Raw genomic sequence first — 19,836 nt, forward strand, 5'->3', positions numbered from 1 at the left:
TTCATTTATTGTTTCGTTCCTCCCAGTCGCAATTCACAAATCAAAAAAATAGTAAAATAAACTAGCTCTTACTAGATAGGGCAGATTTTAAGAAAAATTGAGGTAAAATATTTATAATTTTTTGCACCGTTGCACAAATTATTAAAAATCTTTATTAGAATGATTAATACATATATTTTATAGTCAATTAATTAAAAAATTTATAATTTCAAAGAATTTGGTGAAAATTTTAATAGGGCGTAAAATTTTATTTACCACTCCAGAGCTCTGGTCAAAACAAAAAGGAAAGATCATTAAGTGTTATACGGTCGCAGAACTTGCATTCTAGGGTTTACATAAAAAATGCATACACTTCTAGGATAACTTTATAAAAGTGCTGAAGATTAATTTGAATGTCGGGAATAACAAAACCTTTAAAAATTCTCTGTTATAATAAATATAGCAGAAGCAAACTATTTTTAAAAAATAATAACTAAGAATATAAATAAATATCGCTTAATATTTCTGCAAATCTTTCAATGAGGCGAATAAAACTTTTGAATATAACCCTTAATTCTAGAAAACTTCTTTTTTATTATTTTTGTTGTGCTTACATTACCACGCTTACAATACCTTCATAACAAATTAATTATCCAAAGGTGATAAACACTGCTGTACACTTGTTACTTTTCGAAATTTACTGTAATCGTCGACTAACAGTCGAAGTTTAGTTCCATTAAAATAAAACGTTGAAGATCTTTTGAATATTGTTAAAGGCCGCAGAAGACATGACAAAAAGTGCGGCCAACAAACACAGAATTTGTGCTTTCTTTCCATCTAAGAAACGCAGATTAAAAAATACGCATGCAACTACTGCAGCAAGGCTATTTGTGGAGAGCATACTTTTAGCATCTGCAAAAAGTGCAAACGATAATTTTTAATACTTCTATTTTTTAATTAAAATATTATATTTTTTCTAAGTTGAGCTAATTTGTTTGAATTAAATAAAGGAAATATAAAAATATACTCATTTTAAATTTACAGTTTCATAATCGAATAATTAGTAACAGATTAACACTGATTTAAATTTAGTTATATAGTGTTAAACATGGAGAAAATGCTCATTAAGTTAAAATCTTGTCCTAATAATAGCGAGTAATATGTATTCCTGATATTTAATATTCGTAATAATGTAAAATATCAGCAGGATGTCATCCAATACTTTATTCTTCTCCAGTTAAATATACTAAATGAATAATTCAATTTAATTTAAAAACTAAGATATCCATTCCCAAAGTCAACACGAATAATATTTCTTCGAAACATTTGAAACGACTGAAAAGTCACGCGAACGGCACCGTACGCATGACACTGTGTGCTTTAATTGGTCATGTCGCCTGTGGCTGACTTATTGAGAATGATCACTTGATTTACGATAACGCCAGAATTGGAATACAGAGCATTTATTCTTCGTTGAACACTTGAATGAGAGAATCAGTGCTATGAACTCCGTAATCATTAATCTTTATTTGGAATGATTTCTTGAACATTTCCCATACTTTTTCAAGCAAAAGTGTACGAGTAGATTTCCATTTGATTAAATTTATGGCGGGCGAATACATAATTAAAACGTTATTTGCAGTTACCATAGGGAAAAAAAGAACTTTTAATGAGAACTTAAAATGCATTTAATGTGAAAAGGATAAAGCATATTTTACTTCTGATAATTTGGTTATTAACTACTGCTCAACATTTTTGGTTACTGAATCGATACTGCAATTGTAGCTGAACATCTAAACACTGCCCAAATATTATAAAAATTGGCTTTTGGTCGAATCGTCTGAAATATTTATACGCTGTAGGTAATATTAAAAAAATATAAAGCTTCGGTGATAATTATAGAACACAAAAAACAACATTAACCCTGGTTAAAACTTGCAAGCATTTATATTAAAATAGTTGAAGTAGCAGACAAGTTAGAGCACAATAAAATAGAGAAAATTAAGCCTTTTTTTTGTATTTTATAATTCTTTGAAAATCTCCAGTGTAACATTAAAACATGTAATACAATTTTACTATTTTTTTAAAAAATATTTGTGAGCGTTTAGAATTTTTTCGAATTATGTGGTAGTTTATTAAATCGTGATGAAAAGACGTCAATATTTTAATGTAAAATTTCCATATAATATTAAATGAAAGCTTTTGCATCCCTGTTGACAATGAAATTTAAAAATTGTGCACGACCTNTATATGTCGAAGTTTTTCGTCAGTCCTATCAGATTCGAGTTATCGCGAATTCACTGTAATATTAAATGAAAGCTTTTGCATCCCTGTTGACAATGAAATTTAAAAATTGTGCACGACCTTTTATTTTTATTTTTAAACCGTTAATAAATTCTAATTAATTTTTGTTAAGGCTAATATATTTTAGGAATGTTATTATTTTTTCAGTTGTAGTCTTATGAAAATTAGCATAGCAAAAATATAATATACAGTAATTCTGTATAATGAATTTAGACAGCTCTAGACTTATGTAGCTTTATTTTGCAAGGTTATGGATTTTTTGTGATACAAGGAATTATTAAATCAACCTGAACCTGCACTGGCAGTGAATCTTCATAGAGAAGTTACCGAATTACGAAGAATCACGATTCAGGAAGAAAATATCTGAATTCATCAGCGTTTTTTTTCTTCCTATTTTTGGCATATTAGGGTAATTTCTTTTGATATAACCTCAAGCTTTAGAAATATACATTTTCCACCAATAAAATATAATGTAGATTTTAATTCCATGCTTTTTCAATCAAAAGGTTGAGTTGTATTCAACATTATTTGCATTTTTTTTTTTGAAAAAAATTCATGTTTATTAATTACTTTCTACAGCTATGCAAGCCTATATTAAGACAGCACTAAATGTTTACTTTAATCTGTACTTTGAATCTCAAGAATCAAAAGATTTTTAAAAATGTAATTCCAAATGTGTTGGAATTTAACACACATCGAGGAAGAAAGCAAATTCGTTAACTAAAATTAATTAATGCAGCAATTTATTTAAAATAAATTTTAAAACTAAGAAAAGAAAATAATTAAAGAATCAATAATTTAAAACACTGTTTTCTAACTTTTAAAATCAATATATATTTTTTAAAAAATCAGTTGATTTAAATCAATGATTTTTTTAAAAAATTATTTGATTTAAATCATGATTTAAATCGTGATTTTAAATCATGCTGATTTAAATCAACAGACCCTGATATAACACNTTAAAACTAAGAAAAGAAAATAATTAAAGTATCAATAATTTAAAACACTGTTTTCTAACTTTTAAAATCAATATATATTTTTAAAAAAATCTGTTGATTTAAATCAATGATTTTTTTAAAAAAATATTTGATTTAAATCATGATTTAAATCGTGATTTTAAATCATGCTGATTTAAATCAACAGACCCTGATATAACACTTATTTTATGAGTACAATTTAAAACATTGAACGAGTTTACATAAAGATTATTAAAATGAACCTCTATTCACCTTCTAAAAAAAAACTTAACTTTAACTAAAAGTTTTTTTATAATAATATTAATGTGAAACTACTCTGCTAAAAATTAGTGGGGCAATAATTTAGTGTTTAATCACACGTATAAAAATATAAGCGTCGACAATTTAACGACTAAAAATAATTCAGCATACAAATAAAATTTAGGCTAAATCTCAGGTGAGAAGGTTCTTGGAGGAATGCGAACAAGCACAATGACAAAACATTGCGAAAAATGCACGCCAACATTTCGTTTTCTTTTTGAGCTTTTTATGTCTCCCCACCTGCAGATCAAGAGAAAACAGAATGACCTAATTTTCACCTGAGGATCAGCATGTTTATTCCTGGGATCTGCAAACGACAAACAACTGAATAGTAAACTATCTCCCTCACTCAGGCTATAGAGTTAAAATGGTGTAAATAAATTAAAATATTGAAATCTAATTAAATTCTTTAAATACAAATAAAATTTGTTTTATATCAAAACAAAAAAATTTTGAACATTCGATACGAATTTTCACTTGTATCAGCATGTTATGGAATACGCAAACGACAATAAAACAGAGTAGTATATTATGGTACAGTTACGGGGTAAAATTAAAATAAAACAAATGATTTAGAAATACTGAATTCTTTAAATTTTATAAAACATTTCATTTTTATCATAAGAAGTAGATAAAATACAGATTTTTACTTGACGATACGCATGTTTATTCCTGAGATCTGCAAACTGAACAATTGTATCGAACTAACCAAAAAGCAAATTATCCAACAGATAGTCAGCAAAACTAATATAAATAATTTAAAAACATTAAAATTCGTTTAAATTCCTTAAATTTTATAATTTTTTTATCGAGGCAACTAAAACTTTTGATTATTCGATACGATTTCGATTCGATGAGCATATTTATTCCTTGGATCCGCAAACGATAAAAGCCCAACACATAAATTATGTAACAGTTAAGCCGCTAGTTTAAAATAAAACAAATAATTTCAAAATATTTGTTCTTTATCAAAACAAATACGAACAGTTGTAACAATCGACTTCAAATTTGCCAATAGAAAAGCATATTGCCGCATGTTTCCTCTATGTCACAACCACTTCATGAATTATTTAATGAAAACGTGATACAGAAAATAGATAAAACTTATAACTATTTTAAGATCTGGAACAAGATACTCTAGCTAGAAAATTTTTGTTCATTAGAATATTACGTCAAAACCAGTAAATATTTCCTACAAACGGAACGGTTCCTCACGATCTCAAGCATAAAAAAGTGAACGAAAAGAAAACCAGATTCTCGGAATTTCGGTCACGACGATGTTAAAATAATCGACTTCATCTCCATATAGTGCACATCTTTGAAGATGTTCAAGGTAGTTCACCGTCCTCGACTTTGGCTTAGAGATGACCTTGAAAGCAGAGTCTCACAATAAAGTGTCTCGGAAACGCTAAGATGTCAATTAAATATTTGTGGAGCGTAACAAATGGACGCTACAAGCCGCAGTTCCGTATTCGAAAGTGCACAAGACCTTAAAAATGGCATTTTCTTATCCATAAAAAATGCGTTGGGCGTATTCACGAAAAATTAAATTAGAATCCAAAGAATGCAGGAAAAATGGAGCACATCTCTCTCGGTGTAGAATGTACGGAAAAAATTAATTGATGAAAAATAACAGTTGCAATATTAATTCTCTCGAAGCAACTTTTTAAGTTTGACAACAGAGTATTCCAAATAAAATAAGTGAAATTAAAATAAAATTATACAGCCTTTTGCAGATTTAACGGGAAAAAGTTTTTATTGAGTACACTAAAATACACAAATAATTTTTTTAAAAGAATTTTTTAAAAAAAAAACGATCCTTGATAAAAAATCAAGCAATGACGAAATAAAATATGGCTATCGATATTTAGAATTCGCAATTTAACCGGAAGGCTTGAAGCAATAGAATAAGCCACGTGTTTAAGTTGTTTCTTGGTGGAAATACCAAGAGAAAGAAACTTTAGTCGCGGTTGACAATAAGATTTTTCTTTTTTGTATTATACTGCTATCAAGTGAAAAGTTCAGTAACGCATAAAAGACCAACCTGGAAACAACGTCAAGAAACAGTTTGATGCAAAAATGCCAAATTCGAAAGAAGAAAAAAAACTAAAAAGCGATTTATCTCTTTGTAACCTCAAGCTCCAGTAGAAAATAAATATTGCAATGATATTCTTACATTGTTCTACTATACCACGAATAACTTATAAGTTGTGTCTTTTTCCCAAGTATATTTACTTTGTAGTGATTTCATATTTATGCTAAATATTAATGTTAAACTGTTAAAATAAAAGAAAAATTAAAGTTGACTTCATACTATTGTAAAACACGATCTTCCTGAGTTACACAATTATAACAAAAATTATAATTTACCCTACATACCAATACCTTCTTGAAACCAAAATGACAGAAAAATCTTGCAAATGACGATTTTAGTGAGTTTTGATCAGACTATTTTTTACCAAACATCATCTAAACACTTTAACTTCAAGGAATGCAAAGGTTATATTTTATAGCCTATGTAAATTTTTTTAAAGAATTAAGAGTATTTCTTTGTAACCTATGCTAATTTGTTGTTTTATTTTAAACAAAATATAAAAATAAGCAAGTTTTGAATTTGTAGTCCATGAGTAGAAAGAAAGGGACGATTTTAACTTTATTATCAAAGATAAAGCTAACACACTTAAGTTACGCTAACTCGCTTGGCATAATCAGAGATGCCAACTTGCTCCGGGCAGCAAATATATATATTAAAGTGGTAGTTTATCAATTGTGATTCGTAGTTTAATAAATTCAATTTAGTAGATTTTTATCCACCACTATTTCTAAAAAATTCGTAGGCTTATATAATTCACCACTTGATGGAGCTCAAGTAATGCTATACCATTTAAAAAGAAAGCAAAAATAGTCAAATATTTGCAAAATTTTCTTTGTAGTTAATTACCGTTTATTTAATTATTCCGGCTTGTCCGGAGCAGTTGGCATCTCTGCATAATTAAAAAAATTTAAAAAAAAAATAATAAGAATGTGTTTAATTCGTAGTCTGTGACTTAATTATCTAGGAACAAAGTTATTACACAATGAATTCAATTATAATTCCTACCCTTGAAAATAATTTTAATATAAAATATCAATAGTTAAAGTTGTGTATTGTAAATAAAAATGGAATAAATAAATTCTATTTCAAAGCTGCGAAAAAGCAAATGGCGAAGGTCAATGAAAGAGATTTTATATCATTTTCATAAAATAAAAAATGTTGAAGGCAAATGACATAGTAAGGCTAAGATTCTTAAAATAGCATAAAAATCTTTGGCGGAGTGGGCGGTACTTATAAATAGGTACGAAGACTATTACTGTGAAGCAGGACTGATAACAAATGCTTTACAGTAGATGCTTTTAAAGAATAAAATATCGTTAATAGAAAAAAAGAACATAGTTAAGATTATGGTATGAAGCTCGGAACAAGATAAGCTATGATTAAAATTATGAAACTTGTACTTGGTTTATTTAATGTTGGTCATAAAACACCTTTAATAAACATATGTATTTCTCAATTTCTAATAAGGATTTTCTTTAACTCGAATGTGGAGAGTTTAAAATATTTGACATTTAATTGAAAGAAACATTGATTCCCCTAGAATTTCAGATAAGTAAAAATTTGTAAAAATAAAAATTTGTTGTTTCATTTGAAATTTTCCCCACAATTTTGGGAATAAAGGGAACAAAATATCTATAAAAAAAAAAAATTTAAAAATTACAAAAAATCAATTTTTAAATATTCTGATTTAATTATTAAAAACTTTATGAAGAAATATTTGCATTTAAAATGTAAAATTTAGCAATTTTAAGCAAATTTTTCACAGAATTTTTTTTTTGATGGTACAAAATAATGTGTGTGCAAATAAAATGTATGTATTAAATAACTGGAATAATATATAAATACATCAAAATTTATTTAAAATTTTTTAGTAAAGTTTGTCTTTTAAGGGTCTTCTTTTAAAAATTTAACGATTTAAAATTAATGCAGTATGTTCTGGAATGATTGTCCTATAAATTCCAATGATTATTAAAAATTTTAAAAAAAGTCTGCAAATGAAGGTCACAAATTTACAGAAATAAAAATTTAATGATTCAAAATTATTATATATCCTATAACTAATAATGTAAAGCCACTAATTCATTCCCGGCTGCAATCTTCAAAAACATTTTAATTTATTAAAAAATAATGACAAATATAAAGAATATCAGGAATATTCCACATCCCTTTTTAAATAATGGAGAAACAAAACTTGCTATTGCTTTAAAATGCATGGCCATCAGAATTTAAATTCAATAAAAAATTAAGAAGACACTATGACACAAGAGAAACTTTTCATTGTGAATTCTGTTTCATATTTATAACTAATTTAAAATATGAAGTACAAAAAAAAAAAAGTTAGGGCAAACCTTAAATAATCCATGAAGTTTCAAAATCAGACAAAAAATATTTTTTATAATATCAAAATGCAAACAAATTAAAGGAAGGTAACTTTCTCGATGTGTCATCCTCTCATAATTAATTTTCATTTTGATATCATGAAAATATCTTTTCAGTATTAGAGGTTTGCATGAACTTATCTAGGTTTTGCCTGAACTTATCTAGGTTTGCCTGAACTTACTTTAAATTACTTATGGAGTTTCCTCCCAAGTATATTATCCTTTTAATCTACTGTACATAAAAATACTTTCCATCAATGATTTCCTTAAAAAATTTATAGTTTGATTAAAATCAAAGATTTTTTTTTTTTTAAAAATTGATTGATTTAAAATAGCGAACCTGTCTTTATATAAGAACTAAATTCTCTTTGGTCTAAAGACACAAATTTATTAATTTCTATTCAGCTTTTATGAATCCTTCAACAAAACACATTTTTTGCTAAAATTTGCTCACACGTAAATTTACACTTTAAACAATTTTACAATCGGCTTCACTAAGTTTGTAAAACAATTGTCATTGACTTCATTAAGCTTGTAGAACAAATTTGTCATTGACTTCATAAAGTTTGTAAAATAAATTTGTAATTGGCTTCATTAAGTTTGTAAAACAAATTTGTAATCGACTTCATTAAGTTTGTAAAACAAATTTGTAATCGACTTCATTAAGTTTGTAATACAATTTTACAATTGGCTTCATTAAGTTTGTAAAACAATTTTGTCATTGACGTCATCAAGTTTGTAAAACAATTTCGTAATAATCGCCTAAAAAATTGAATTACAATTAAACCTTAATTTGTTACGTGAAGCTTACTCATTTACCTATTCATTTAAGGGAGTAATTCAAATGTAAAATATTCTTTTAACTACAGCAATAAATTGAAGAGAGTTTAAGCATTTTTCATAAAGAATTAAGAGTTAAGAATTGGTTTAAGCATTTTACGCAAGAGCTTTACTTAAATTTCATAGAATAGAAATTTGTGTTTAATTAGTTAGTAAATCATATTATGTGATTATAAACGTTAAAATAATTGCAGCCTCACATACTTTTCGTTGCTGTTTTTCCCAAGCTGGATCGAGTAATCCTTCACGCTCCCACTCTTCCTCCTGCTCCATATACGAACCATCCGCGGACATCATCATTACCTAGCACTAAAATAATAAGATAACATTCATTATAATAACACAATTCAGTGTAGATTAAAGATAAAAATATAATTTTTTAATCTTTGACTTTAAATAATAACTAAATGTTACTCTTTAAGCCAGGAACGCATAACTTTTTTTAAAACTTTTATCTGGTGGTATACTTCTACCATATTAGTCGACAATCTGGAATGGAAAATTAGTGATGTTCGACCAATTTCAATCAATAAGTTTAAAATTGCAAAAGTACCGCACGAAATGGACATTTTTTGAAGAAATATTAAAATGATAATATATCTCTGAGAAGTTAATAAAAGTAACAATTAAGCTAACTTTAAAAGAGCATTCTTAGAAAGCTCAGGAGGCAAAATGAAATCAAGAAGAATTGACAGCTTTGACAAATTAAATCATGTCTCCTAACACTATTGTGAAAGAAACTAAAAAAAATTATATCTGATAATGATCATATAAAAATAAAGTATTTGTAAAGCCTTAAAAAAAATCTAATAATATTACTAAGTTAGAAAAACACAAACCATTATACTAATAGTAAAAATTTTCTGGAATGACAAATGGACCAAAGCTTGTTGATTTCCCTCGAAAAGTACTCACCAGAAAGAGATTTTGCTATTGATTGTTTATTTTTCCGGAAGTTGAATTCAAAATTTAAAAAAAGAAGGTAAATGCTAATGCACATCTGAGTAACAATAAAAAAAGTATACAGAAGGGATTAATTTTTGTTTCAATGAAACTTTTTTTTTAAAACGACAAAGACAATTCTGAAGACCTCACAGAGATATAAAAAGAACAAGAGCTTCCAAGCAATAATTAAAAAAAAAAAAGAGTCAATTTATTTGCCATCATGCCAAAAATTGAAAAGATAATTAATATTTTTATTAGTCATTTAATTTTAGTATCTTAGAAATACTTTATACAAAAATTTTAAGTTGTATTCTTTAGCTTTCTAACTTAATGTTTCAATTAGTAATAAAATAATTCGACTATTTAACTACAAACATGTGGGAAATTTAGAGAAAAAAAATTTCCCTCGATTTATAAATAATAATGAAACCTTAATTACAAAGCTGTTTTTTCTTATTAATTATCTAACTCAGTTGAAAAATAGAAACAAAATTAATAAAAATTCAAAGTAAATTTTAGGAAATAAGATCCTTCTTATATGCTTGTACCAAAATATATTGATCAAAAATGGAAAATAATTTAACATTTTCGTTAATTTTTGAAAAGCAAGTAACTTAATTATGTGTAAAAAAATATTTTTACATATTTTGTTTTCTTAACTACAATTGAATTTTAAACTTACTAATAATACAGCGTGGTAGATACTTTATTTATGTTGCATTAGAGCTGATAAAATAAGATTAATTTAAACTATACACTATAAAACTAAATAGTTACTATACACTATAAAAATAGATATTGAATAGATACTGAAAACATAAATAATAAACACCAAAATTTCAAGAATGAGGACTGACTAAGTTAATGCTTGTTATTACTAAAAAAAATTCAATTTTGCATGTATAATTAAATATTAGACTTCTGCATAATTAAATTAGAACCATTGCTTATTAAAAATTTTTAAAAAAAGTCTGCGCATGAAGGTTACTAATTTAAACCAATACAAATGCAAGTTTACTATCAAAATTAAACAAATCACTAAAGAGGATGACAAATTCTAAAACATAAGAGATCAGTTTATTTATGATATTTTACTCTTTTTATTTATACAATTATTTTTCTTTTTATTTACAAATCAGTTTCTGCAGTTTTACTTTATTTATACTTATAGAAATAAAAAAAAATTGTTTTAATGTAATAAATTTAAGCTTAATATCAATTTAAATCAAAGAAATAAGCTACAGGGAAGAATAATATATAACAATTTATAATTTTTTAAACTAAGTTATAAAAATAGCTTGCTTAGAGTAGAAATACAATAAGAATTTTTTTTTTTCCACATTGATTGTATATTAATAATGTATACATTTCACTTCACTTTTGACATGGATTCTAAAAATAGATGAAAGGGGAAATTATTACCAGATCACCTTGAATATCTTCAGTGAACGGTTTTAATTTATCAAGAACCGGCATTCTCAACAATTAAATATTTCTTGAATTTTGACTTAAATAGAAACACATTAGAGACATTAAAAAAAAGCTAAAATTATCGGATGATAGCCAAAATTGATAGTTTTTGTAATTTTTATCTTTTCATGCATAAAAAGTAGAATATATGTCTCCGAAATTAAATAAAAGCATAGACACTATGCCTGCTGAGAAATTTATTGATATGTGCAACAATATTAAGTTGCAATAGGAAAGAGTTTGTGCGAACATTAATTACCAATTTATTTCGTCACAAAATAAAAGCTACAGTTATTTTTTTATTTGTACAAATTCATTGCATACAATCTTGATTTTTCAAACAATTTGTATGTTTTAAATTACAAAACATATGAGAACCAGTGAGTGAAACTTTAAGATTTTTAAGCAAGCAGTATGCAGAAATGTTAAGATCCAGTAAAAAAAAACTTATGCAATATGCAGAATTTTTTAATATTTTCTAAAAATTTGCAAACTGGGTCGATTTATAAAAGCTTATAATTAAAATAAATAAACCTTTCTAAAAAAGAAGTAAATACTCAAAAATCTATAGTTATAAATATTTAAAAATTAAATTGACTTACATTAGTATATTGACTTTGTTATCTGATTATATATATCTTATTATAAATCTGATATGCTAAGAAACTTTCAAAAAATAATAAAATTAAAAACATTAGTATAATAGGAAATTTTCCAACACATTCTTAAATAGGATATGAAAAATATAGAATGTAGTTAAATGGATATGCTCTATAATGTAAACAAATACATTTTTAACTATCCGATAGATTAAATATGCCAATGGTTTTTATGTAGTCATTTTTTACTCATCTGTTTGAATACTTATCATTATTGAATGATTTAATTTATGCAGATTAAACTTCAAACTAAGTGAGCACATCATGAATCATTGATAAAATTTAAGATGAACTATTGATGAAATTAAGATGAACCAAAGTAAATACGATTGCTTTCAAGCATAAACTAAGTAGAAAGTTATTTTAACAGTACTATTATAGAAAAAAGTCAATAAAAACATGAAATATATGGTAAGTTGAAATATCTAAACATATCAGTAGAGCACAATAAGTAGGCAATAAATGTAAACAGAAAACTTATAAAAACTTAAGAGGGCAACAAATATTTAAATTTTAAACTAGAATCCACATTTTAAATGCACTTGGAAGAGAACAAGAGCACATAGATAGTATATCCTGTCTTTAAAATCAAATTTATTATCCACACATTGAGATGCACACCTGTCAATGCCGAATGCACACAAAAGATTGAACAATGAAGATTTTAAACAGATCTTTTGACAATATGAGTAAACTTAACCAAATTTTATAAAACTAAAGCAAATAGTTTACGTGTAACCTGATCATTTAACATAAGCAAACAATATAAAAACACTACCTCTAAACGAAATCACGTTTCGGTGCTCCCGGAGAAAAAGACAGCTTTAGCACCAAAGAAATACAAACCTCACCCACATAATTCTCAAACCAGCCAATCGCGTTACAATCGGCTGCATGACGTTTTGAAGAGCTTATTCAAGGATTCTGCAGGAATAACACTTTGCTGCCGCCATCTAGAGAATAAATATTAAACTAATCTTAACTGAATTTATTTGATTTCACATTTCTAAACTTTTGTATTTGATAAAAGAAAAAAAATTATTGCACTTTAAAATTATATAGTATTGCAAAAAGGGCACAATTTTATAATACTAAAAAAGGGATACATAAATAGCATTTGATTTATTTTGGAAAATAAAAGTTTAAAAATCTTATGAGACAGATGCCGTATTATGAACTGTTATAGATTTTTTTCCCTTATTTTAACAAAATAAGCTATTTTCCACTGCAAAAAGTTTTTAATCTTTATGTAATTATCCTATTATATTTAATTAAATTAAAACTTAATTTATAAAATTACTAAGACTAAGGATAAGAGATGGCGCCACAAATTTTGTGACATGTTTACAAACTTATCCATGTTAGCAATTTTTAATATTTTGACATTTTTGCAATTCAGTGAACAATGATCTCTGGAAATTTTGTACTTATTTTAAAGTATCCGAAAATTTCCGAAAAATATAAAATAATTTCTTATGAAAATTTTATCATACTTCAAGAACATTTTCAGTGAATCAAAAATTTAATAAATTAAAATTGCATAAATTATAAAAATCAGTCATCCAAAGATAAATGCAAATATGATAATAATTTTTTAAGGTTTTCTTTTAAATAATTCGATACAGTAACGGACCAAAACTTTTTTTCAATTTTAAAATATACAAATTTTAATATAATTTTAAAATAAAAACTTTCAAAATATGAACGAAATATGAAATTTTCAAAATATAAAAATGGATTTGTTTTCTTTTTTCATTTAAGATTACATAGTTTGAAATGGTGTTTGCAGTGTTTGCAACAAATGTCGTCTGCAATATTTAATTGCTTTATGCAAATTTTAAAGTTAGTTTATTTTAAGATTAAGACTCTATATAAGAAGTTGAGAAATTTTAAGATGCTTGCCAGTGGTTGAAAAAACAAACTAAAAAATAAAATTAAAAAAAGCTGATGCGCAATCACTTTCTATCAGAAACATACTTTTATAAACTCGATATTCGTTCAATAAAATGTTTTTATTCGAATTTCTTTGCAAAATTATAAATAAATTTTTAGGCGACAAAAAAAGAAACGTTATACTTTAAAATTAAAAAAAAAAAAAATGGATTAGAAATCGACTATTAGCGAAAAAAATATGAATGAAATTTCACGCTATGGGCTCTAAGTCAAATTCCTCATAAGTTAACAAACACATTGAAGTATTAATCTCCCCATTAAAATATTTCTTCGTTGTCGCCAAATTATTTTTTTTTTTAAATAATTAATTTTAATTTTTTTCGGCTTTTACTAAAAAAAAATAGTTGAAACTTTAGATTTTTCTATAGAAAAATATGTAGATTAATATGGTGTAAAGAAGAAGAAAATTATACCTTATAATTCGAATTTTTTTTTATTCACAATTAAATTAAACAATAAAAAATAATAAATAATTATTCGAAGTTATTTTTTGCTTGAATTATCTTTGGATAAACAGGTTTTATGAGTAGGTGCAATTCATTTCTGAATTGCTTAATTAGCGTTAAAAAATATGACTAAAAACGCAAAAAGTGAAATTAACATTGAGGGGTCAGAACTTTGGATCGCTCGCCTGACCAAATTATGGGGACCATATTTCCCAGATTGCCCTATATTTTGAAGGTTACGAATCCAAATATGTAAAAATATATACATATGCTTATTCAAAGAAAGTACGTTTTTGTGTCCAATTTTGTAACTTAGTCACTCTCGGGAACAATTTAGTACACTTAGTACGTAAAAATCCGATTTGAGCGAAAATTATTTATGGCGTGATAACTTTTTTTTTTCTTTTTTTACTTTCTTTTTTTTTACGTGCTGTACATTTATTAACCGATTCAGCAGCACATCGACTTTTAGAAAATGAAATAAAAGCGTAAAGAGGAAACTAACATTTTTGAGCCTATTTTTCGTTACAGACTGTGAAAGGGTTAGATCAGTTCACAACGTTTTCGGTCTAGTTTAAGGATTGAAAAATGAAGAGCTTAGTGGAAGGAGCAGAAAAGTGGCATTTTCAGAGGCATTTATTAATTTTAAAAAAATAGCATAATGTGGTCGCATTAATGGGGATATGCTTCATCTAACAGAACTGTTTTTGTTTTCACTTTATTTTAACATAACTAATACACTTTAATTTTAAGTATGCTTTTATGATTTTATTTCAAATTAGATTGTGGCTAATAAAAAAGGGGAAAAAATAAATAAATAAATAAAAAAAATAAGAAAAACAGTAGCCCCATTTTTTGTTAAATCTATGATAAAATAAATAGATGCGACTTTTTCTCTTTTACTCTCATTACATCCATTCTGAAAATGTCTCATACCCGACTCACACTGAACTCTTTAAGTATACGGTCGTTTGTACTAGAGTATAAGACCTGACCTGAGGTCCATCCACTTAAATGGGCGAGAAAACTTGTAGTAATATAGTTCGGATGCGACTTTTTCTCTTCTTACCCTCATTACATCCACTCCGAAAATGTCACATACCTTACTCACACTGAGCTCTTTAAGTATACGGTCGTTTGTACTTGAGTATAAGATCTGACCTGAGGTCCATCCACGTAAATGGGTGACAAAACTTGTAGTAATATAGTTCGGATGCGACTTTTTCTCTTCTTACCCTCATTACATCCACACCGAAAATATCGCATACCTGACTCACACTGAGCTCTTTAAGTATGCGGTCGTTTGTACAAGTGAATGTTTCTTTCCTTTTAACTTCCACCTATGTTCAGAAGCTGACTTCAGCTGTTCATTAATGAGAACTATGCAATCAGAATAATATTGACATGTCCACAGTTGTTCGACCCTTATGAATCCACACTAATTTCGTGAACACATAAATAAACAATGAGCACATAAAGCTCAATTCCATTAATTAAGAAAAGCAAATCAAAAATGATTATTATGTAATAAGAATAATCATTCAAATCGCAATATTTCCCATTGTTAAAAACGATGAATAAAAATAATCTAAAATTGCAACTTAAACAAAAATCTACCATTAACTCCTTGTTTTTTAGTTTGCTAAATAACAGTTTAGTGTTATGTTCAGTAACTATGTATTTAAGTGTAACACGGTTTCGCTAATCTGCCAAAATTTGCTAAAATTTTTTAAGCAAACAAAAGAAATAAATATTTCATATGCCTACACCTGCTCTATGTAGTTTCCCTCTTCCCTAAAGGAAAAAAAATGAAAAATAATACTCACATCAATGTTATTTAAAAATAAGATGTTGAAAAAAAATTCTGATAACAATTTTCTCATATTATTGATATTTATTCAGAATATTGATAAATATCGGTGAAGTATGGTTATGAGCTTCCCATAGCCCTTTAACATGGTTTTTTTGAAGCTCTGTCGCCAAGGAAAATTAAAAAAGTCACAGTGGCAGTGTTGCACTTGAAGCAATGCGATGATTTTAAACTCTATATTTCATCTTGCCGTGAAGAATTACCAGGGATTTAGAATAAAAAATAACTTAAATATTTTAAAAGTCATTAACCTTTTTTAAAAAGCCGCGATGGGGCTCAGGGGATTGAGCATTCGCCTTCCAATGAGGCGAACCGGGTTCGAGTCCCAGCCGATACGAATTCCGCATCCGGTTTGCACCGACCACAGTGCTGACGTGAAATATCCTCAGTGGTAGACAGATCATGGGTTAGAGTCCTCTTGCAGTCAGGCTAACCGTGGGAGGTTCTCGTGGTCTTCCTCGCCATGTAAAGCAAATGCGGGTTAGCTCCACCAGAAAGTCCTCCACGGAGGCAAATTTCTCCCAATACTCGATCCAGGAGTTCCCTTGTCTTCTGGATTGGGTTCAAAATTACAAGGCTACGGAGTTGAACATTAGTAGTCGTAAACCCATAAAATTGTGTCAACTGTTTAACGACGGTTATAAAAGAAAATAAAAACTTTTTTAAGAAATCTCCAATTTAGGGACATTTTTCACCGAGATGAAAATTTTCAAAAATATTGCATTATTCACAGTTTTTGCAAATTTTTGCGAGTCAAGACAAGACAGCATTGGAGTTAGTTTTTAAATATTAAAAAAATTAAACCACAAACACCTTTCATTTTCGCATAACCATAGCTTTTCTCCATATTGACGTTTTGCGCCATTTTCAAAATATGCATAGGTACTGATGGCTTTCGATAGGCTAAATTTGACCAAGCAGGTATGAGTAACTGTTACAAACTCACATCAGTTATGAAAATAGCAAATTACTTGTTGAAAAGCATTATTTCATACGATGACGCAGTCTTCGAAAAACAGCCTTAAAGGGTTAAAATATAACTGTGGTATATAGCAAGTTTCTGATTGCTAGAATAGAATCTATTTTTTTTATTAGTATATCATTATTATTGATAAACCATTGACATACAGTTAAAATATTTCACCAGTCGGATATAAAGCAAACAGAATTTTTTGAAGAAAAAAAATTGAAATATGCCTTCAAATAAAAAGTTCAGTAACATTCATGTGCGGAGGAGGGTAACATTCCAAGAAAATCGCATGATGTTGGCTATATTTTCACCACTAAAACATTTACGATAACACAATATTGCTTTTTTTTTGCTCTCGTAGGAAAGCTAAGTGTGACGAAACTCGTGAAGATCCTTGAGATTCTTGTATGTAGATGAAATTAAAGTAGAAAACGAACGATAAACGAGATAAATCTAGTCGAAGGTGAAGAGCCTTTGATCCATTGAACTTGTGCTTAATGTTTCTATTCATTGAAAAAGATTTTTCAATGGGCGACCTAAATGTTTTAATCGTTTATCGTTTTATCTACGTTTGTTGCCAAACTACGAACAAAGTATTTATTAATTTCAGAATTATGAGATTTGTTTACTCTGTTTTCCACTTAAACATAAAATTTTTGATATTATCTTTAAAATAGGAAAGTTTTTTAACATATTTCGAAAATTTTCGGGCAATTTTTTTTTTAGTTTACCTATGTCTAGAGTTATTTGGTAGCTATAGGTTCTTTTTTCAAAAGATAAATATTTGCAGTATAATTATTTCACTATTAGCATTTATTATTATTACAACTACCAACTCCGAAATTCTAACATTCTGAAATAATTAGAAAAGAAATAAAATAGGCAAATAAGGCAGGCTTATTTTAGCTTCGCCATTATAAATGAGTTTGACCACCTCTACATTACAACAAATTACACGAACAATTACAACAAATATATAAAAGCAAAATAGTCTTAGCGATTATGAATTTAAACTTGGACAAAATATAAACATATTTTTAAATGTGATTGTTTTTTGGTAATTGTTCTACTACCACTGGAGAAGTTTATGGTCGGATTAATACATGTCAAAATTAAAGTTTGGGGAGCAAATGGAGTTCGTGAGAGAAGAAGAAAAAAATGGCACTTTGCCATTATTAGGCAATAATAAAATTACAAGTAATAATAATGTACATGAAAAAAGGTAAAATTAAAGTACAATGGAAAAATAAACACTAATGAATATTTACAGTTTGGAAATACATACTAAAAGGAGGCGAGTTAAAGGAATGTGAGGCTCTCTACATTTAAGTTACAGGGATTAGCTTACTTCTGATTAGACCCCGAGGGATTGCTACTGTTGACGCAATTTTATTCGCAATATTATTATTATTATTTTAAATTTAATGTGGTAGTTGTAATTTGAAATTCGCACTTAGTTTAAGGATTTACAAAGAATATATATTGTGAGAAAAAAGTTTAACTTCTCCGGTACGTAACTGGGACAAAGAATATATAATGTCGGCACTTATCCCCATCCTCTTTTTCCTGAAAGGTATTTATTACTTTTCATGAAAGCGTTGCGCTAACGCAACGACAGTCAGAAAAGAGAAATTCTGTTCAGTTAAGTTCCCCCAACAGCGGAGTGTGAGTGTGAACCATGAATTTTTAGACCTACAGCACATTTGAGGTAATGTGGTTTGCATTTGAGTGGATGGGTCTTACACAAAGATGCCAACTACTCCGGACACGCCAAAATATATTTAAAAAAAAAAAAAGTTAAATAGCAACAAAGTAAATTTTACAAATATTTGACTATTTTTGCTTGCTTTTTAAAAGGTATAGCGTGACATAGGCATAGGTAAGGTAGTAAGTAGTGGTGAATTATATAAGCCTACAATTATTTAGAAATAGTGGTGGATAAAAATCTACTAAATTTAAATTATTAAACCAAGAATCACAATTGATAAACTACCACTTTAACATATATATTTGCTGTCCGGAGCAAGTTGGCCTCTCTGGTCTTACATATTACATCAGTGATAGCTAGCAGAATTTTCTATAGTATTATAAGAATTTTGTCTATCTAATCTATGTATCTGTATCAAATACATTTCGTTAAAAAGAAAATCCCTTTTTGAAAAACTTAAACGATACAAAACAGGTTTTTAATTCATAAACACTAGACATAATTAAAATAGCAATTGATACACTTTTATCTTGTAAACTAGTATCTAGAATTTATTTTATAAATCTTAACCATAAAAGAAATCTGCATGGAAGGTAAGAATAGAGCAAAACATTTTCCAGTGTTACACTATCTTGCTGAAAGTCCATATACATCAAGACGGAAAAGAATAAAAACTGGTAACAAATAAGTTTCATTTTTAGTCTTTTTTCGGGAATAATAAAATATCTTTAACTACCAAATTTTTTTACCGGATAGAATTTATATATTAAATTGCTTCTTCCTCGGGAATTAAATAATATCATACATTTTTTATTAATGCAAATAGATTTATTCCCCCCGAAAATTAACTATTTTTGAAGTAGTTCTTACTACCAGTGTTTTCTCTTTTCTGTCTCGCTTTCAGGCCTGACTATCATGCTACAAACATTTTCAACTAAAAAA

At 27.5% G+C, this 19,836-nt stretch overlaps 2 protein-coding genes across 6 annotated transcripts in view; one reads left to right on the forward strand and one right to left on the reverse strand.

Moving 5' to 3' along the window:
• Window positions 1–12,860, reverse strand: part of LOC107438082 (alpha actinin) — a 70,214-nt gene extending 57,354 nt beyond the window's left edge. For 2 of the 5 annotated variants that reach the window (XM_016050265.4, XM_016050258.3), the window contains exons 1-2: window positions 12,726–12,858; window positions 9,078–9,182 (exon numbers count right to left, since the gene is read on the reverse strand). In XM_016050265.4, the coding sequence (XP_015905751.1) occupies window positions 9,078–9,173 (96 nt within the window). In that variant the 5' untranslated portion in view covers window positions 9,174–9,182; window positions 12,726–12,858. Of the gene's footprint in view, window positions 1–9,077; window positions 9,183–12,568 lie in introns of all 5 variants that reach the window. The other 3 variants (XM_043045006.2, XM_071185153.1, XM_043045007.2) reach the window with 3 other exon arrangements.
• Window positions 1–19,836, forward strand: part of LOC107438107 (serine palmitoyltransferase 2) — a 63,682-nt gene that overhangs the window by 6,839 nt on the left and 37,007 nt on the right. The gene's annotated exons all lie outside the window — the stretch shown is intronic.

The sequence above is a fragment of the Parasteatoda tepidariorum genome, chromosome 9 (assembly GCF_043381705.1).
Source record: "Parasteatoda tepidariorum isolate YZ-2023 chromosome 9, CAS_Ptep_4.0, whole genome shotgun sequence".
NCBI classification, from domain to species: Eukaryota; Metazoa; Arthropoda; class Arachnida; order Araneae; family Theridiidae; genus Parasteatoda; species Parasteatoda tepidariorum.